This window comes from Phaenicophaeus curvirostris, chromosome 3 (assembly GCF_032191515.1).
Source record: "Phaenicophaeus curvirostris isolate KB17595 chromosome 3, BPBGC_Pcur_1.0, whole genome shotgun sequence".
Lineage (NCBI taxonomy): Eukaryota > Metazoa > Chordata > Aves > Cuculiformes > Cuculidae > Phaenicophaeus > Phaenicophaeus curvirostris.
Genome location: NC_091394.1, coordinates 42,356,789 through 42,379,383, shown reverse-complemented (window position 1 = coordinate 42,379,383; position 22,595 = coordinate 42,356,789). Strand labels below are relative to the sequence as shown.

General features: G+C 35.9%; 1 protein-coding gene across 2 annotated transcripts in view; it reads right to left on the bottom strand.

Annotated features, from left to right (window-relative positions):
* Positions 1 to 22,595, bottom strand: part of ATP9B (ATPase phospholipid transporting 9B (putative)) — a 156,460-nt gene that overhangs the window by 75,435 nt on the left and 58,430 nt on the right. For both annotated transcript variants that reach the window (XM_069853751.1, XM_069853752.1), the window contains exons 8-10: positions 14,646 to 14,740; positions 8,585 to 8,665; positions 4,117 to 4,192 (exon numbers count right to left, since the gene is read on the bottom strand). In XM_069853751.1, the coding sequence (XP_069709852.1) occupies positions 4,117 to 4,192; positions 8,585 to 8,665; positions 14,646 to 14,740 (252 nt within the window). The remainder of the gene's footprint in view (positions 1 to 4,116; positions 4,193 to 8,584; positions 8,666 to 14,645; positions 14,741 to 22,595) is intronic.

The window sequence follows — 22,595 nt, the reverse complement described above, 5'->3', positions numbered from 1 at the left end:
TGCCTGTGTAGCTCCTTATTTCAGTAAAAGTTGGGGAGGACTTCTCTGTTCCAGATAGCCTCTTTCCAGTAAGTTTCACCTGGCTAGGCTGCTGCAGCTTAGGTAAACAAGCTGTCCTACTGGTCTTGTATTTTGCTCCTTGAAAAGTTGATTTCAAAGGTGAAAGTCAGATAAAATACAGCTTGACTACTAAATTTTGATCATAATTTGCCTAAATCTGGCTGAGCTGCTGCTTTTACTGAGGTGCTGATCTTTAATATGAAACTTTTGGTGCTGTTACTAGCACAATATCACTGGTAACTCTAGGGTTCCTTAGACCTGAACAACACCAGCGCAGGGAACTCCAAGCCTAATTTTGGTGTTGTCCCACAGTGGCTGCAGCAGGGACATTTCTGATGTTCTGGAGGATTTTTTTTTTACCCACTATTCTCTCTAATTATCCCCAGCAAATCTAAGTTTAACATCACCTGTGAAGAGAAATGCACTAAACTCCACCCCGGCACACAGCAGAAGTGTGAATCCAGTCTGGGGTTCCTAGAAGCACAGCTGTTCTACAAGCCTGGACTTACTAAAAGCTGTAACATTTTTATGTATGGGCCTCCATGCAAGCTGGCACTCATGTAAATTGGGCAACCACTGATTGGTAAAGGCAGAGCGTTTAATGAAGGAGAAGTTTCAAGAGATACCATTAGAATAAACATGGCCTGGAAAAAAAAGATAAAAGAGGACTTGTGCAGAATTAACACATATAAATAGCCTGGCATACTGAATGTGGCGTGTGATCGCACCTACTTTTGCCATCTCCCAAGCACTACGTAAACCATGCAAAGACAAAGGAGCGCCCAAATTAAAATCATGTGTAGAACTTTGCACAAAATAGTGCTTTTTACAGCTGTAAGGTTATACAAATTGTTCAAATTTTATCTAAAGTGGCTTTGCAAGACTGACACCTGCCAAAATGATCACAAAATTCCATTAATACTAATCTCCTCTTAATAGGTATCTCAGCAGTTCTCTCAAAAACCTGCATTATCTTGTTTACAATTTGATCTACGCTGCTCATTACAGTAAACGGAGAGCAAAAAGTCCAAAATGTAGTGGACCTTAAAGCTTTTTAAAATTTAACTGCTGACTTGCCTCTCTCCCTTTCAAAAAGGAAATCTACCAAAGCTTTCAACTAAAAAAACCACCAGTCAGTGATGTCACGAACATGAACGATCTGACAGATAAGTAAGCAGAGATAACTTAAGAAGTTTTCAAAATACTTAATGGTTTAAATTATTTGGTTATACTTAAAGTTGTTGCTTAAGTGACAGCAGTTTTCACTAACAAAAACTTCACATACTGTTATTAATTCCACATCAATAAACCAGATAAGAATAGCACATACACTGCGCACCTTCTTGAAACTCACTGGGACGTTGCCTGTAGTAAAAAAAGTCAGAATATTTTTTCCTATCTCACTTATTAAAGAAAAACAAAAGGATGGTTGCATGCTTTGAACTTGATAGAGGAGCTTCTGATTTTCCACCCTGCCAGAGGCTTCCAGTGTGATCCTGGCACATTAGCCTCTGTACTTTCTGTGGTTATGTTACAACATCATACACACAGTCACCAGATCTCTGTCAGGGCTTTACAATACGTCAGATATGGTAGCAGTAGGAATCTCCATTTTGATTTCTAAATTATCAGTTCTGAAACTAGAACATCTGGGTACATATCAGGTGTGACAAAATGGCTTTCCCCCTTCTCCCCCCTCTCCACCTTCATTTAGTTTACTGTTATTCTAAGTGGTAAGGAGAAATACTGAAACCAAGGGAAGTAAACACCTTCCAGACGTGAAAATTTGAGTAGCCTCACTCTCCTGAACTTTATTTGTTGATATAAAAAAGGCTGTGAAATAGTTTATTCTTCAGCTGCTTGACACTACACGATTTTGTTAAACCAATTTTTTGGTTCCCAAAATTCTAAAGGGAAATAAAAGTAGTCTTAATTTTATAAAAAATATTTTTCTTGTAACTTGTACGGCTCTTATTATTTTGCTGTAGAATCCATTATGGTAGTATCCTGAGCTTTGGCAATCTGCATTCAGCACATAGTTGATAAGATTCCTCAAAACCCTTCTACACCTATATTTACTCTTCCTGGTCTACAAGATGATTGTTTTGTGGCCTCTCTTCTAGAACTTCAGGACAACAGCAACCAGAGCTCAAGTTTCCTGAGGTTTTTCCCATATAATTTCCCAAAAGCCTGACCCTGACCCTCTAGATCACCTTGACAAATAGCAACGGCATGTGTCTTGGAGATAGAGGGCTCTCCTAGTGGATGGAATGTGCTTTATGTAGTATATCAAAGGAGATTTTGCATGTATTTAATCACTGCAAAGAGTAAAATGGGAAGGAAGGAGAACTCCCTCAGTCAACAATTGTCCTGTACGTCATACGCAGAATCTGTTTTAAAATCAAAGAAGGCTTCTTATCTACAACCTAGTTACATATTCCTTTCCTGGATGTCAGTGATGCAGCATTCTATCTCCACCCAAGACTGGGAGCATTAGTCAGTAGTAGGTCGATAACTGCACAGGTTGACCTGGAATGCTTTGTAACAACCTCCATGGGGTTGGCAAGGGCATAACACAGTCCCAAGAGCAATGGGTTTGCTTGGCTTACTAACAGATGCTGTCCAGGCTACTTAAAAAGCTCTGGGGGAAGCCAGGATGCCTTAAAGGCTGCCATACTGAAAAGTCTTAAGGTAAACGAAGAGATGCACTTGCAAGGTTGCAAGGCAGAACTCTACCTCCTAAGGTTGGAACACAGGCTACAAACCCACTTTCTTGAATCAAAGTGGCAATAGAAACAGCAGATCAGGCTTGCACAGAGATAACGTACACTTTTGTAAAAATACCTGAATGTAACTAATACAAACCAAGACAGTAAGTACACTGAAATAAGACACAAGTGTGGCCGAAGTGAGGTAGCTATACCTACAAAGTAGAAAACCAGTACACTTTCACATGCTATGGGCTGTTTATTTGTCTGTTTTCATGGAATCTGGACAGCACTCATCTGCTGAGGTTATGTGCAGGCATACTCTTCCACTAAATTTTTCAGATATCTTCAAGGACTGTGTCAGGCCATGGATGGAGGGGACACACTGATGCCTGCAAATCTGTGTAGCTGAGTCCACTTCTGACATCCTGTCACGGCAGGCTTTAAGCGAGGCAGCGTATATGTGTTTAAAATACAGTCAGACACTGACGAGTATTTTATTAAGATTTTCAGCTGTCATAAAACTTGGAAATTCAATTAGGGTTTAATTTTAAAAAACAACTATAAAAGGTCAAATGTATATAGCTTAGCACCAAGTATCCTAACTTAGCAATGTACATTCAACTCGGAAGTGAGAGGAAAACAACAGTTATCAAATCTAGAACATCTTAACTTTAACAATCCACTAATTGTTCTGTCTTCTTCATGACTATATGCACAACGCACCTGTAAGACTTTATCAATTCCTTATTAGATACGCAGACTGAAGGTAATAATGTCCTACTCTTCGTTAAAGGCCTAATCCTGTCAATTGCTAAAATGAACTCACAGAGGAGCTGAGCAATTAAGATCTGGATTTATGATGCCATATATAACAAGCAAATATTCAAACAGAAATCTAAAATGCTTGATAACTGCAGCACTTTCATGTGAGGAGCACATTATCACAGTATTAAATTGTAGTTAACACATAAGATGACATTACAGAAAAGAACAATATACCAAAGTTTAGATTAAGAAGATATAATTAATATCACAAAATCATTTACTGAAGAAAATTCTTTTTCTCTGCTAACTTAAGGACTTTAGTGGGGTACAAGGGCTAGCAATACTGAAATAGCAAAATTTAAGTAAAAAAAGAAAATCAAAAGGAAAATTAAAAAGGTATAAAAGTATCGTAAGCCACAATAAAACCAATAAGAAGGCAGAAAACTGAAGAGTAAGAGATTAATAGCCTGGAAGACAAAAAGATTTTCAAAAGTCATTAATATTTCACATTGTAAAAATAAAGATACGCTTCTGCAGAAGTTTTTGGATACATTATCAGCTTTACTATTGCAACACTTACCTGAAGCAACAACGGTACTTGCCCATAATGTATTTTCTATGCTTAGACTTTCATGAACTGCTGGATCGCTGTCTTCCTGTTAAGAATATGAACAGCAAATAAGTAAATCAACATCACAGATCATAGTTATGAACAATGCCAAACCATCAGAATAACTTACATAGGATGCCTGCGTCCTTCTATCAATCACTGTAAAACAGTATTTGTTGCACATAATTTATTTGGCTGTATACACACACAAAAATAACCTCCCAAAACTGAAATACTGATTAAAGTTGATATAACTTAAACCAAATTATATTCAAAACACTAAAGTTGATAGTGTTTTGAAAGGACCATGTTCTTTTCCTCAGATTTATCAAGCCACAACAGTTTGCTATACCAAGCAGGCAAAGTGAGTTATGAACACCAAAATTTAATACCCTGTTCTCTATGACTATTTAAATAATCTGTAATTCATACAATAAGTTGCAGTTATCATCATCAGTTTGCAACCCAAGAGATATCATATCAACTTTAGGAATATTTAGATTTTAAAAAAGAAAAGTGCAGTTGTGTTGTCTTACCATATACTTACAAAATACATATCCAATAGGAAAATACTTCCAACAGGCAATTTCCATGTTCCATGATTATTTAAAACTTTTTTCCCCTCCTTTCTCTCCTCTCAAGTAACAATGGTTCACAGTTATAAACAGATTTAATCTCTCATAATCAATTTGGAGCATCTACACATTTATTACTTTTTAGTTGCTGTGAAATGTGCTGTTTACAACTCATGGAAACTTCAGAATGTAGGATAATCAAGTATATTTGACAATTACAGATTGCGCTAAACATTTTGCAGGAAAAGGGGGAAGATCGATTTATCGAAGTACACAATAAATTCCACATATAATAATCAAATCCAGTGTCCATTTTTCATCTCTATTTTGAATTAACAACCAAGCACAGGATGAGGTGCTTACAAATCTCTGCTCCTAAAAAAAGAAAAAAATCTCAAACTTAACAGATATGTTTTTGTGTGTACTTCAAAAGGTCCCTGCATAGCAAGGACATAGCCCTTATTCTCTTAAGTGTGGTAAAATCATTCATTAAAAGCCACAGAGAACCATTCTGTAAAGAGAAGAGGGGACACGAGGGAGGATATGGAATTAGCTAGAAGAAGAAAAACATGTTCTGAATGAAGACGTTATATAAGAAAAACTCTGTCAAGAATCACCAATGTTCTGCAAGAGTAGTCTTTCATTAAGAAAAAGGAGAAATATTTTTTGATGCTTACCTAAGGAATTAATACTGTAAGAATTATTTGCCATACTCCAACAATAAAAGTACATTAGGTTTGAGACAACAGCAATCGCAAGACCACTCTAATGGAGTAACATGATGTTCCCACATCACGAGGTGTTAAGAGACAGAAGAATCTTCTGACGTGGCATTACCATCTCCTTACTCTAGTCTACACACTCTCTCTCTGCAGTCTGCTTCTGGCTATCGTCAGGAACAGGATAATAAGCTTGGAAACTTCTTCTCTGCCCAAGTGTATTCAGTGTATTCTGAAACTAGTAGATTTTAAGACAATGATTTATGAAACTCTTTCCTATTACAAGAAGAAATAGAAAGCCCTGCAGTGACTATAGAGAGCTGACAACACAGCCAGGAAAAAGTCACTTGTACAATGTCTACCTGCTACAAGACTTAGTGAAATACTTCCTTTTAGATCATTCAAAAGAGCAAAAACATCTAATGAGCTCTATCTCTTTCTACTCATGCCTTCCTTATCAACAGAATGGCTTGGTCAAGCAGTTAGCTTCTGTTTATTTCTTCATAAACCATTATAATTCCTCATCTAACACTTCCACCTTTCTACACTTCATTCAATTTACCAAATACCACACCTTACATACCCAGATTAAGATTTAACTTTATTTTTCATCTGTCATAAGTTACTCCAGTGAAAAATAAAAAATATATTTATGAGTTATGAATTTTGTGGTTTCACGTTATTTTTATTTCTACTTTTGGAGAGATGGTAGGGACAGATGAAGCAGGGAAGGGACAAGGACTCTGATTCCTGAACAAGACCTGGTCTGTGGTAAGGAGAAATGTTTCTGCAATTTTTCTGACACTACTACAGCTAACGGAACATAATGTTTTAGGATAAATTGAATCCAACACTCATTCTAGTAACAGAAATTTGTCATGTAAGGGCTTCTTTGTCTAGCTGACAAAATTTCCACTTCAGGTCTGCTAGGCTGAACTTCATTTGGCAGCTCTATGTTTACTGCTTTTTAAATTCTCAATTAAGTTCATTACCAGAATAATACAGTTCAGTATTGCATCCTATCTTCATATTCAGGCTCAGTTTTTGAAATCACGTGCAGTACTGATCCAACAGGTTTAAATCGCCTGCAGTTCCTATTCTAGCAAATTAGTCTGTAGCTCTTGCACATGCAGAGAAAAAGGAACAGATGAGGAGTGAAATAAAAATTGAATATAACCTATTCTCAGTCCTGAATTCATAATACAGCTGACCAAGGAGTAAGTCAAATTTCAAGTAGTCATTCAAAAGGTTTCAATGCTCCAATTTATTAGAAATCTGTTTAGATAATAACAGAGGGCTTTGAGACTAAATCCTTGAATGAACCAGTGCACCACTCTCATTTGACCTTTTCCAGCACTGTTCCCACCCAGCAGGATGCTGTACAACAACCCCACCAGCTTTTGTAAGAAAGTGGAAGAATACACATTAGTTTAGTTACATCAGTTGAAAGAGATTCCTTCCCCAATTATTTCTGCTAGGTTCATTTTACTAGCATATGCATTTTGGACAGGGTCAGATTATGTTCTGCACATGCTGGCTCCTTAGTCTGGCTGTCAATGCCAGAACAAGACAGGTGACTAAAAAGGAGTTGCACAAGATTACAGCATTCCCTCAGCGCCAACATAAAATTAAGACATACCGGAGTGACACAACTATTGCTTCAAATCAGCTAATTCTCAGTGCTCACATCTTGGTATGTATTTTTCCAAAGTATCAACAGCTACATGTAACAGGTTTTACATCAAGGCAGAATTTTTAAAACATCTGACAAGGTACTATTTTGGAAAAAATTACACCAAATAGTTCTGCACCATACTGGAATAATAATGATAATGATAATAATAATAATAGATTTAAATATATTTGCAAAGTAAATGGAGAGACTGAGGTGGCAGCACAGATCTGCAGTATAGTAGAAATTAAAGTTTAGGATTCTTAAGGGAATGATGAAAGAAGGGACCAAAATTTAAACAAAAAACAGCTGACGTCAAAAGCAGAATTTCCATAATTCTGCACAGATGCAGTAAGCAAAATGTACATAATAGTGGCCATGTTAGTCCATACTGATGTAATGCTGTGCACCAGTTCCTGTTTTGTTTTATGGTCATACACTTTCTTAAATTATCTAAGTTCGTCTTCCACATTGTTAGTACCCTGTCTTCATAATGGGGAGAAAGATAAAAGAAAAATCAATGTGCTATTACCCTGTCAACCTACCCTTGCAAGAATTCTTTGAATATCAGTGCTTAAGTAGGAAAAATGTATGCATTAGCATCACTAAGCAAAGCTTTTTTTTTTTTTACTTTAACATAAAATAGAAATCAGATGAAAAACTGATTTAGTGTTAGGAGGGCTCACAGCAGAAGAAGAAAGAGAAACGAGTAAACAAGTGTCCCAAAACAACATTTCGCTATGTAGAATGTATACAGTTAACAAAAAAATATCTTCTATAAACATCTACACTGAGACTCACTCTGAAACAAACCTGAGGGCAACTTCTTCAGATGCACACACACACAAGTTCCAGTTAAATTGCCCTTCCTACAGTCAAAACAACACATGTAAACCTGAAAACCACTTGTTATCATTTTCAGTCTTGAATATAATTACATCTGGAAAAAAAAAGATTTCATAAAGCACCCATAAACAGCTTTTAGCTTTATTTTACTTTTTGAGATAACTGGACTTATGACGTCCTAGCTTTCCCTTGAACAGAAATGCTGCTAAACAAGGTAAACAAGGCATATTTTTATTGCACATAAACTAGCAGTTGCACTGTCTCAGGCTACTTAATATATTCAACTTGCCACTTTTTTGACATATACAAACACTAGATTAGATGCCTGAAGACAAACAATACGTACTACTGTACCAACTGTTTCATAGGAAAAGATTATAGTGATGTCAACAAATAGTCAGTTCCCAGAATCTGCTTTTTTTTCTCATATACTCCTTTTGTATCAGCTTTCTGCAATATATATTTACCAGAGTTTCTTTTATATTTAGTACTGCTACGGCAGGACCATGGAAAAAAATACTGCTGTAAAGCTAAGGAAAGATCTGATAGAATTTTGACACTAAGTATAGGTCTCACACTGAGAAATGGAAGAGAGGAGTAGAGCTGTATTTACATACACTACTTACCCGTGTGAAGGTACCCTCAAAACTGTGAATGTCCAGCTGTGGCTTCTGAGCATAAACATAAGCATTGATTGAAAAAAGATCCTGTAAAACAGATTAATGTACTTACTATTCTTTAAACTGAAAATTAATCATGTATTTTGAAGAACCTTTCTGTGGTAAAGATTCCAGTTTATGACACTCCCCCACCCCAAGTTAAGCTCTTGAAATTTTTACCCAACAAAGAAACATGCTGGGTTTTTCAGCATGTTTTGCTATAATGGAATCAGACTCAAGACGATATTCAACACAATGTGTCGATAGTCGAAACATGAAACCATTTTACATTCATAACATGAGTTACAAACTTTATCTATTTTATTTTTCTTGTAACAGCCCCGTTGTAACAGTAAGATTTTGAATTATTTTCTATATATTTGTTCTTTTAAAAATAAAGTGAGTTTTGTTTTTAATTAAACTGGAAAAAAACCCACTTTTCCAGCAGGGACAAAGCCAACTAAATACAAGAGGAAACAATAAAATTGATTCAAATTCTCTTAAATGCTCAAGCACATCTGCAGTCAACCCATGACAAACTCCCATCAGTTCGAAAAAGCCTGGATACATCTGCTTAAAGTCAGGGATATGCTAAAATAGTCTGATAAAATTGGGCCTACTATACATGGTATTACTCCTACTCATGATAACAAATAACCCACGAACATACCTACCCCGGAACTAAGAAAAATAAGAGACGTGGATACTACAGTAGCCGTATCTATAAATAGATGGCAATGCAGTAGTATAAATGGGGGGAAAAAATAAAAAAATCTGATGACTCTGAGATCTTACGAGCTGTCCCTAAAGGACCAGGGAGGATCATCTTAAAATTCTGAAACAATTATTTCATCAGGTAGTTGTTCTGAAACATCTACCTCCCACAGAAAGAATACCACAGACTGATCATTAAAAACCTGATACAAAGGACACAGAAGCACAGAAGCAAAACCATGGTGTTCTTCAAATAGTCGTGTCCAACAGCAGCTAAGAGATTTCAATCACAGAATCACAGAATAACCAGGTTGGAAGAGACCCACCGGATCATCGAGTCCAACCATATGAGTCAACTAAGGAATGCATGAATCCATAATCTAGTTTCCACTCAAGAGAAGCAGATGCCTGATAGCCAAACTCCAGTTGATCTAAGAATCATAACCTCTGATGAAATCCAAGAGTGTCTTATCTTCTGACTATATGTTGCGTCTAACAATCTGGGTTATTTCTGTCCTTTATTGGCGGATGAATCTTGCAGAAGGCTAATCAGACAGCAGCTCTGGGGAGCTCTGGATTGCACGATACCATACCCTGTTTATGCTAGCTAGAATGTGCTGTTTTCAAAAGAAGAATTAATTTTACAGCCTCATTCATGGACGCACAACCACACCTTGGCTCAAATGCAGCTACTTTTAAAAGCATGTCATTATTTTTCTTCCATGATTTTGAATATAAGAACATTATAGTATTCGAACATTACAAATATTAACTACAGGCACAATTGTCTTAAAACCTGGCAGATTTGTATCCTTTTATTTCTCAGATATAACACCTACAGATTTTTGAATAACATTACTTTTCAATTTTTCTAGATCAAAATGAACGTTTTTAAGTCTACTGTACATTTACTAAACATGTTTGACTTTAAAAATTAGTTTAAAAATGTCTAGCTCTATAAATAATGAATTTGTATTTCTATTTATATTCTCAGACAAGAAATCTCTCACATTATACTTTGCAAGAACCACACTTTGCATTCCATATGCTTCTTAAAACATGAATCAAATCTGAACATTAACTCTCACAAATTATCTTTATCTTAAACTGTTAGCCATTTACTGTAGTCTTTCACACAAAGTTCATTCATTGCATCCTTGTTCTTCCAATCTACTTTCATCAGGTTCATGAGAAATAATTCATATGAAACTAATACACAGATGGTGTCCTATATCTTCATCATTAACTTCTTTCCAATCTGTTATCACCTACAATTTACCTAATCCAAGCTATTATGTGCTTTATTATGCAAAGAAAAATAAAAGAGTCTCTCAGTAGCGGATAGCACAGCAGAAAACTAATACCACACACAGTCATATACACAATAAAAACTGCTAGTGAAATGTGTCAACCAAGAACTTCTCTCTTTTCAAAGAGTGCCTTAGTGGGAAGCAACATTAGAATAAAAGCAAGCAGAAATATCCACCTTTTAAAGTACATTGGCATTTGTACAGTAATATATTTTCCTGGGTTTTGATCTATTTTCTCCTTTGTTACCTACAACATTCTTTTCTTTCTATGTTTTGGTTCACCTTTTGTATTTCTGATTTAAATCCTGAAGTTCCATGTTTTTCTTTTTTTTTTTCTTCTTTGAATTTCAACTCTGAATCAAACTCACTCATCTTTCCGAAAAACTGAGATCTGCATATTCCTTATACCTTTGTGGCATGACTCTGGAATGCCACAAAATACAAACTACAAAATACAAATTACTTGGAATGCCACAAAATAGAACTGCCAGAGTATCAAAAACTACAAGTTTTTTTCTGCAAAACAATATAAGAAAAACTTGTGCTTTGAGAGAAATTCAGGGTGGCAGCTCATTCGCATTTCATTCATGACTAGAAAAGACATAGAACCACATTACACATGTGCTCCATAGCTTTCTGAAGTCTTTTGTCATTGTTGAGGTAAAGAAAAGGGACAATGACATTTTTTCCATAGCCCAGTGCTCTGTACTCCAAACAGACATCATTCTTAGCCCAATAATATACAGCAGCTGAAGTTTTATAATACAGGAAAAAAAGAAATCCAAAGAATGATGCAGTTATAAAAGACATTAGCTATGAACTGCATTCAACAATAAAGGTTGCTCTAGGAGTATAAAGGTGTTCCTTCTGCTAGTGCTGCCTTCCTGCTAGCAGAAGCTGTGCATTTCTCATCTCAGTGTCTTGAAAGAAGTCACGATGGTGAATTTAACAAGAACACATCACGATTTGTACACAGCACTACATGTAAATACAACTCCTGCTCACTAAGCAAAAAAAAATTACCTGGTTAGGTTATGTCATTGCTTCCCTCTATATAAAAGCAGGGAGAAAGTTAATTACCTTAAAAAAATAATTTAATTATATATTTTTTTAGAAAATAACACAGTTACATTTTATTAATGAATTAACTAATTAGGGACTTGATCTTAGTGAAATTCAGCTTCAGTGAAGAATTATTTTCACACTATACAACTTTTGGCTCACTGAAGCCAAGTAGGTTTCATTGAACATAGCAGCAGAACAGTATTCTACATCTAAAATTACTTTGCTTTAAGGACGCAGTGACAGCAAACGACCTCAGTTGTTTTCTCATTCAAGGGAAAAAAAACCCACTTGGCTATAGAGATTGTAACAGTTCTAGATTAAAGAAACTATAGGAAAGACTTGAATAATTTAGCAACAACAGTTGAATTATTTTTATACAACAATAATTTGTATAAAAGTTAAACGTTGCTTAAAAGAACTTTATATGAATTCAATTATCTCATACTTGAAAATAATTCAGGAGAATATCTTTCATCCAACTACACTGAAAGTCAGGAAATAACTTGATGATGGTATAATAATGAAAATGTTCTCTTTTGCATTTCACAATGTAAAAATTGCTGTAAAGTTATTAATAACATCAAAAAATCTCCTCTATTAAGTCATAGGCAACATTTGTTCACTTAAAGATGATTAAAATACATTCTTAATAATAACATGTAGTTCGTTACAAATAATATTGCCTTTGGTTCAATAAAACTAATTAAATGTAAATGGTATTGTTTACTGCTGTATGGATCTTCTGAAATAAATCAGCAAGTCACCATTTACCAAAACTTAATGACCTCATTGCTGTTAATAAAATTATTTGAACACACAAGCTGGAGAAGAATTCTTCAAGAACATGCCTATTGCAAGAAACCTAGTCTAGGTGTTACAATATTTGCTGCTTAGCTGTTATTAAATGACTTGTTGAAATTTTAATTCTCTTATCACATTAAGTACTTTAGAAGGACAACAAAATCTGTGCTGATCATCTTGGTGGTATCATCTGTTCTTTAATAAAAGTTCTAATGTTCTGCAGGTTTGTTCCTTCTGGGTTTCACCGTGAGTAGGGTTACGGTGCTGCTCTGTTAACTCCCCTGACAGCTCATGCCAACACAAGACACTCATCATTTTTACATCAGATAACTGAAGAAATCAAAAAGAGTGACAATTTTGGAGAGAACTGAACCTGGGAGGTGGCACCACTGCATGTTCTGCAACATAGGCACGTCAGGAGAATTTCAGCCGTATGGTGCCTGTGGGAGTAGCAATGTAGTTTGATTGTGTTACAGAAGGGATAAAAGCTGGCATTTATCGAGTATGAATGATGTGGGTATTTGGGAAGTTTCATTTTCCAAAATTCCTGAAGTGAAAGAGTTTCCATTAATGCCCATGGCAAGGCGGTTGGAACTGGATGGAACCTCAAAGATCATCCAACTCAAACCATTCTATGATTTACAAAAGATACAGGAAAATACTTAGCCAAGTGTTTCCTGAACTGCCATATTTTCATCATGCCAGTTAATTTAGAGGCAAATACGATGCACTACCCACCTTGTGTAGCATGTTAACGCAAACTGAAGGAAAGCAGGATACTGTCCCTGCCACAGCTTTTAGCAAAAAGAAGGATCATTGCCAAATGCTTCTAGCATTTTGCAAAGGAAAGGAAACCAGAACTGATGCCAGCCTGGGGCACAAAGCCCAGTCCTTTGCCACACTACTACAAACTTGTCCAGGGAAGTGGGTGATTGCCATCCCTAGACGTATTTAAAAGACGGACAGACGAGGTGCTCAGGGATATGGTTTAGTAATGGACAGGTACGGTTGGACTCAATGATCTCAAAGGCCTTTTCCTACCAAACAATTCTATGATTCTACGAAACCCCAACAAGTTTCCGCAAAACTGATTTCAAGTCTATCAAAAGCATCTGCTCCTGTACAGGTTAGTGAGATAACTGCTATGAAACAGTGGTTTTTCAAGCTAGGAATAGAAACACAAGCACAAGGAAGATTTACAAAGCAACAAACATTTTCAAGTTAACATCTAAAAGCAAGCTGCCAGTTTTCAAGCTTCATTCAGAGAAGTTTTCAGGAACAGATGATGTCATAGAGGCCTAAGGTGAGAAATTGGAAAAATCCAATTGAAATGGATTTCTCAAATGAACCTTACTTTCAACCAAGTCGCTTCAATTTTTCTCCTCATGTGTATAAAAAAGATTAAAAACTGTTACATGAGAAAATCTCAATGACATATTTTAAACATTTTTTTTTAGACAAGTTCTATCACTGCACATTTAAAGCAACTTTTGCTCCAACCTACTGTATAAATAATTCTGACCAATGAATTTTAATTTTTTTTTTTTTTAAAAAAAGAATAAGTGTAGGACCTGTATAAAGATATACCTTATAACTATTAGGAACTACTTTTTCCTTATTTTGATAGTTATGACATAGCATATATGTGCACTCAAAAAATGCATGCAGTCAGGCAGCCCTTAGTGAGCCCTTGCTGCAAGAACTTTTATATTGCACTAGTCAGACCAGAGGGCATTTTGACAACAAAAAGCAACTTGCCTTCCAAGAGCAGACTGCTGTTTCCCAAGATTACAAGTCAGTGATTAAAGCAACAGCTCCCGAGGCAAGAATAACTTGCATTTGCTTCTGCAACGACACCTGCTTCTGCACAGTATGGATCTCAGTGGGGACCACAATAAGGATCACCAAGCTGAAAGATCTAATTTTGTCCCTGTTTCTTTTCATTGTAAAGCCAAGAATATTTACATAACCAACTTCTCATATGAGATTCAGTGGAATATCTAGCTCCTATTTATTACAAAAACTAAGACTGTGGTAAGAGATATTTTCCAATACTTATAACTTTAACAATCTTTTGAGTAAGACACACACGTGCCTAGATGGAAGAAATCTTAAAAGCAAACAGATAAAATGCTTACCCCCAAAGCTGGAAGTCTTTGTGTGCAACTGACAGCAATCTTCAGTTTCCAGTCTGTTTCTCCATCAAGCTGGTCAGTTCGAATAAAACAGGAACCTTGAAGTTATAAAGAGACATCAAACTATTTTTTTAATCTCAAAACTTCAGTTTGGGTTAAAAATTTCAGAAAAGAGAAAACAAAGTAATTTACAACAATTTTTAAATTAACGTGCTGCATATAAAAGGATTCATATTCTGCATTGCCTGTGTGCTTTCTTCCAAAAGTGCTCCAAATACCACACAATAGTGCAATTTTTTCTGATAAAATTAACAATATGCTTGTTTATGAACAGGAGAGGGGAATTGTATTTTACATTTTTCTTAGTAGTTTCTAAACAGGTTTCCAAATGTTATCAGGAAGGGCAACAACGTCATGGGCTGAAACTGAAACAGGTTTAATTTTATTTTCTTTTTAGAATTGTCCAACAGAATAGAACAATGAACTCATGCCTGTGATTTTTGTCTCTTTGCTAGTATGAGATCATAAAATTCTGCTGCTTACAGTCTCCTGGCATCTCAGAAAAAAAATAAATAAAACAAATCCTTAACATGTATGCCATTCAAAACAATATGGGTCTTAGTGCATTATACTTCGAAGAAATAATTTTGAATCATTTGTAATTGCAAGAATCCAAGGCTAAAGAAACCTCTCAACACCTGCACAGTACTTAAGATAGAAGGGAAGCCCAAGATACTGCCTGTCTTCAGTATGTATCAGTCTGTATGCTTTACAGACAGAAGACAAATATTCAAGAATCAGAAAACCGAGACTAGTGCAGAGCCTCTCCACATCCCAGTAACTAGTTTGATAGATATCATCAAGTTTGGACTATTGCATGGGTTAATAATGTAATATTCAAAAAAGACTGCGCACAAACACTGTATAATGTTTGTTTGCAGATGACATCAAATGGGGCAGGGGTGCTGATCCGCTTAAGGGTAGGAAGGCTTTGCAGAGGGATCTGGACAGGCTGGATCAACGAGCTGAGGTAAACTGTATGTGGTTTAAGAAGGCCAAGTGCCAGGTCCTGCATTTCGGTCATAACAACCCCATGCAACACTACCAGGGATGGGGAAGAGCGGCTGGAAAACTGCCCAGTGGAAAAGGAGCCAGCAGTGTTGGTTGATAGCTGGCTGAACATGAGTGGCCCAGGTGGCCAAGAAACCCAATAGCATCCTGGCTTGTATCAGAAAGTGTGGCCAGCAAGAGCAGGGAAGAGATTCTGCACTCTGCACAAGTGCTACACTAAAACTTTAAATAGTCCTGATGTAATAATTACAACTTCCATTACACTACATCCTAGCAACTGCATACACTATTGCTACCGTGTGTTATGGATGTGAAATAAAAATAGGTTTTTCTAGTTATTTGTAAATTTTAAACAACATGTTAGACATACATGCATATATACCATTAATTCCTTCTATATTTCAACCAATCTAATAAAACTAACAAAGTAGCTTCTGGCAAAGGAGTTTGCAGGTGTGAGTGTTCTTACAAAGACAAGACAATGTGCTAGAAGCTCGGAAACTAGTAGGCAACACATCAAGAAAGGGCACCTACCAGTGAACATAAAGCTAAAAGAGAGATTCTTTTATTGGACATGTGGCCCCTGGTGTAAGTAAAATCTAACAGAACCCAATGTTTTATTCATCAAGGTCTGTAAGTTAAGCAGTTCAATGAGCTAATGGTCTGAAAGGACATGCTCAAGAAGCCACCAGAAATTATATCTGCCTAGAAGGTAGCAATTTTTGCACAACAGTCTTGAAAGAAGTTTACAAGCATTCAAGTCACACCTGTATTAAGTGATAATCCATACACAAACATTTAAATGATAATATAAACAACTCTCAGAACACAGCTTCACAACTAAATTTCACCCAAAGCTCAGAGCTGCAAGCTGTGAAGCTGTATCTATAGTTCTTGAAAAGCTGGTTTTACATTCTTTATGGATACGCTTCTAAAACCAAAATACCATGAAGAAATTTTTGGAGAGTCCACTGACATACCTTGCATTGTTAGTAAGGGTGAGGTACCTAGGAACGCCTAGAAATACCACAGTTTTACCATACTTTCTATCCATGGCACAGATAAGCAATCATACTTTTCCTGTAAAAGATATTTAATGGTTCTCTTTACCCTTCCTGTCAATGGTTGCTCTCTTCCATCAATTTCATTTAGCATTATACTATAGATCAATGCAGTTCAAGACCAGTGTGGCTCCTGTGAATGGTTGACTGCACATATATTCATTTAATAGAGCTCACACTATGACATGTATTGGTCAGCTACATTTCCTCTCCACTTCAGCAGTTAATTTCATCAATAACTTATCTCATAGCCTGTTTTCCTTTTATCCAGAAAAAAGGACTGCTTTCTGCCAAGTCAGCTTTCAATAGTCATCACAACAGCAAATCCAAAACAATACAATTCTCTTCTCTATCTCAAATACTCCAGCAGATTTGACCAAGTAATTTTAATTACACTACGAGATACTGATTGTAAACCTGGCTTAACTAAGCTATAAACAGAGGAGATTAAACTTGTAATTGGAAACAACGTATAATAGAACTCTTCACCTCTACCAAGCCCTTGGACCTAAATTGAATACTCCCCACTGTGCATTGTGTGGAAGTCAGAGATACTTTACCTTTGGAAGGTATTTGAGTTAGCAGTACATAAAAGTTCTTAAAATCAAAGCCATCTTACAAAATAGCTATTGTAACCACTCCATTTCAAAATACCTGGAAGCACTGCACCTTCCCCCATCACAAAAGTAGTGAAGAAAAAAAACCACTCCAAACCCAAATGTAGTAATAAATTGTGTTATGTACTTAACTGTATGCTTTAGGTCAGTGTTAAAAATCTCTTACATTTCTAACCCAAATATGACTTGCCAGGAAAAACATACCCTTACAGAATTACAGAATGGTTTGGGTTGCAAGGGGCCTTAAAGCTCATCCAGTCCCAACCCCTCTGCCATGAACAAGGGCACCTCCCACCAGAACAGGCTGCCCAAGGCCCTAACCAGTGTGGCCTTGAACGCCTCCAGGGATGGGGCATCCACAACTCCCCTGGGCAACGTCTGCCAGTGCCTCACCACCTTCACTGTGAAGAATTTCTTCCTTATACCTAATCTAAACCTCTTTCAGCTTAAAACCACTACCCCTCTTTGTATCACTGCAGTCTCCAGCATAGCAGGTCCACACTCCTTCCTCTGCACAGAAAGCTCTGCAGGAGCAACTTCACTGCCTTCCCTTTGTGAGGAGGGGGCATTCTGGCTGGGAAACACGTGCTTGCTGTCCGTGGCAATTTATCTTGCTTTCTCTCCCTAAACTGAGTTTGCAGGACAAAAGTCCTGACTCCAGCCCTAGTCATCAGGAAATGCTGTTCCCTCTGAATTCAGTGACAACTCTTGAACCTGATGATTATTTTATAGCACACAAAGAATGAAAGTTTTTTAAAGTTTTTTTTTATGCTGGTTAAGGGAAAATTCATGAGCTACTTTAAATATTTACCAAAGCCTAGCTTTCTTAAAAAAAAAAAATTTACACTGAAGATTAGAAATTTTCGTAAGGAATATATACATATATACACACACACATAAACATACATACAAAGGAGAATGAATAACATTAAACTTATAACTTGATACAATGAGGGCACTCAGACGCTAATTTTCTGTAACAATACTCAGTCATTCAAGATGTGTGGAAAGTTGAAAACTGTGAACCTGTCTGCTTAGGAAAGTCTTAGGACTACAACTCCATTTTCTGAGTTTTAGCAAAAGCTCAACTTTTTAAGGCCTGTCCAGAACTTACTCTAAGATTGCTTTTCTGTGGAAAAGCAGCACCTGTAATACAAAGGATGAAAATCATTTGAAGAACCTGCAGTAACTATGTAACTTTAAAATATAAGGACACATTGCTAATTATTAACTGACTTCTTGTTTAAGGTTATTTGAGATACTGTGGATAAAACCCCGTATTTTTAAAAGCTATTTTGTGTGTTGATAGAATATTGTACAAAAATAATACTTACTTCAGTAGTTTCTATAGGGTTCTGAAATAGAAATAAAAGCTCATCTATGAAGGCACTAACTTAGGGCCATTGATATGTCTGGCCCAGATTTGTCAAACAAAGGCACTGTGCTCGATACAGAGTAAGCATGAAGAATCATACTTACTCGGTGTGCTGGACTTAAGGCTTTATTCAGAACATACGTGCAGGACATGTACATGTCAAATGCTTCTGGGAATGGTTTACATTTACGTGTACAGTGACCTCTTCTGTGGGCCTACCTACCTCTAGAAATCCCAAAGAAAAAGGACCTCAACAAAAATTTTCAGACTAGATACAGGTTGTATTTGGGAAATGCTGGTCATATTATAGTCTTAAACTTATAAATGAGAGGAAAAAAAGAGAGAAAAAATGAAATTGCCTCCCAAACTACAAACTGAAGCTTCCTGATGAAGTAAAAACCAATTACATCATACGCCTTCTCTTAATACCGTGCATCATGATCAGACAGCCAAATCTTGTGGGTTTTTTATACTACCAATCTTGCTATTAATATTTTATGCATTATTTTCTGCATGTGTAGGTAACCCTTAATTTCCTGAAATTATAGCAAGATACATAATCTTGTCCTATCACCAAGCACACAAAATTTACCTTTATATATACACTTCTGATTATTAACTGCAGGGGTTTTATTTGAAAACAAGCTACTACTTGGGATGTTATATATTTTCTTAAACGTATTCTAACTTATACACTTGAAAGAGAAAAACTGTGGTGTATTAATTAAATTATTTATTGACATTTTATTGGTTTAGTTTGCTGCAGAAGCAAAACTGCATGCCATTTGTGGCATCTCCTGTGTATTACATGCATTGTTCTTTCAGAGATGTTTTAGGTAAAGGCCCTTTAGTAGGAAACTTTAACAGAACTTTTCTTAGCAGCCTAATAGTGTCATAAAATAATCAGACGAAAGTGAAATATCCTACCAGGTATACAAATATGTCCTCATGTCCTTTGTTATGCAATAATACTCTTGAGTAATCTAAGACTGGATAACTGAATCGTAATACCGCAAAATGCATGCATGAACTCATGGAAACCCTGCAAATCAGACTCTGAAAAAGGCAAGGAAAAATTTAGGTACAGTGCTATCATGAAAAAAAAGAGAGCTTCCTTCATTCTTCCTTTTTGATTGTGAAGTCTACCAGCTTTGTTTTTACAAAGAGAAGGTGAGAAAGTATGTTACTACTTAGAGCATTTGCTTTCGAAGACTGGCCAGGTTTCTTAACTAATAGCAACATCAGAATTTCAGATGGTTTTCTTGTCGTAAGAAACTAAACTATCCAACTTGTCTTGTAACCCGAATGTAATTTTCATTTCCCCACTCCCTGCTCTGGCCTGGAAGAAGAATCCAAGAAAGAAGCTTTAAGTCAGGAGATGAGATGGAAGAGAGAGGATTCTGAATTCAGGGGAAGAAATACCTAAGGTATAACTTATTCTGACTATCATTAAAAACTGTCAAAGTGAACGACGCATCATTATAAAAATACTTCCACACTTTTCTGCTTCACTCTTCTGCTCTTGCTTTGAGCAATCACTTACAACAGATCTTGTCATCAATTACACCTATTTAATCAGCAATTTTTCAAATGTAATTATCTAAAATATTTCCATTTTTAGATTTCACAAGTACATTGAAATCCCTTCCACAGCGCCTTAACAGCCAATCCAACACAAATGTCAGCATACACAGTAAGGAACAGGATGCAAGAAGCCAATCCACAATGAGGAAGTTTTCAAACCTTTCTCCTAGAGAACACTAAAGTTAACACTAAAGTTAATTTGCTTGTAATTATTTTGCCAAGTATCAGTAAACTTAAAGAAAAGAAACTTGCCAGTAAGCACTAAAGAGAACTTACAGGTATAATTCAAATGTGCCATAGCACGCATTTTAATATTACACTGTGCTGAAGATGCATCAGAAGGAAGCAACTATAATTGAGTTGTTATACAGCAGATATGTGTGTGTATGCGCATATTTTACAAGCATATTAAAGACCAAGCACCCCAGTCTTAGAATTGTTTTATCTGCATAAATGCAGGGTTGAATCCCACATTCCATTACAGATATATCATCAATAAACAACCATATACTGTGTGCAGCTAAATTATTAAAAAAGAAAAAAATTGTAAAATTAAATTACATTTTCTTTCTATAACATGTAACTGATAAGAATTCATGTCAGTTATTCTTAAACAGAGATAATGCAAAACCACCACTACATGTCTGGATTCTTCTCCGTCAAATCTAAATAAATAAAATTATGTCTGCCTTCTCTCTCCAGAGCTGTATCCAATTAATTTTTTACAATTGAGAACAACAGCTATAACTAATGCCTTTCAAGCCTCAGCAAAACTGAATTATTAAATCTGTCTGTCTATATCCTATTACAGCCTACTTATGAATACTTGATTTTATTTTGTATAATTGACAACAGTTGTCAGGAAGGAAGGTTTTAACGGCAATCAAATTAAGATCAACTGGTATAAGTGTTACAGTGAAGAGCTTGTGTCAAGTGTTGATGAATTAATTGATGGATCGCTGGAAAACACAGTACTTTGAACTGTGGTGTCATAAACGGCTATATATTGTCTGGTAGTATTGCCAGCCTTCCTTCATTAAGTCAAAAGGATTGCAAGAGATGTATTACTAGAATATATCCAACAAAAGAAAAATGGACTTTGACTTTGCGCACCTAACACCAGATCATTTACAAATAACTTTATTTTAAATCATTTATATTACTTAAGTGACCCCGTGCATGAAAATTTTAAACTGATGACAAGATGAATAGCAGCACCAAGAGGACACATTGGAGTACAGAGTTTCATTTACTACTGTAAGAAGAAGCTTTCAATTATGATAGCTTCTAAGGAGGAAAACCACCCAAGACACCCCAAACATTTAAGCTACAATGCTATCACACAGGATGCAACTGAAAAATGTAGTGACATTTATACAGAAGTGCTTAAATGAGTTTTAAAACATTAATTTCTGTTAAGACCATGAAAGAACTGTGTGTACTTGAGATATTTGATCTGAATTAAGAAAACGATGAAGCAATTGATTAATTGGAATTTAAGCCATCAGTCACTGGATCCATCAACATTCATTTACATTCTAAACAATCACCTGATGGTCTTATAGGATACCACGTATTAATACAGAGTCAATATGATACCCCAAACTCATCACAGTTCCTTATTGACAAGCACACAGATGCTTTTAATCCAAGCTTGATCACATTGCATCTTTTTTGAATTGCTATATTGATTCAGTACGCTTTAGGAATTTTTATCTCTATTGTTATTAAAAACATTATGGAATTTTCTTATATATAGCAAACAACGTTCCAATAAAAAAAAACCCAAACGTGTATATTCATATCCACATTCCCGAATTCTAACGTATTGATTTATATTATTTTGAGATACAAAGAAAGACACTCAAAAACATTAACTTATCTTTTGCATTTAATAGGATTTGATGCACCACTTTGCTCTATTATTCTTCCAATGTATAGTAGGTAATCCCTTTTTAGAGAAGCCCAGAGATTCCGGAAAAAGATGATATGACTTATTTACATATTCAGATTAAGAACTCAATCAAAAACCTCTGCCATACAGAATGCTTAGAATGCTGAAAAAAATCTTGCTTTTCAGATCTAAAAAAGGTGAAGGAGGCCAGAATGCCAATTTATAATGGTGTGGAAATCCATACTGTACATGGCAGATGTCACTGTTACCATTAGTTTCATACAATCACCCAAGTATTTTTCACTGACACTACTCACTATTTATGCATTTGCTTAGTCTGCTGTTTTACTG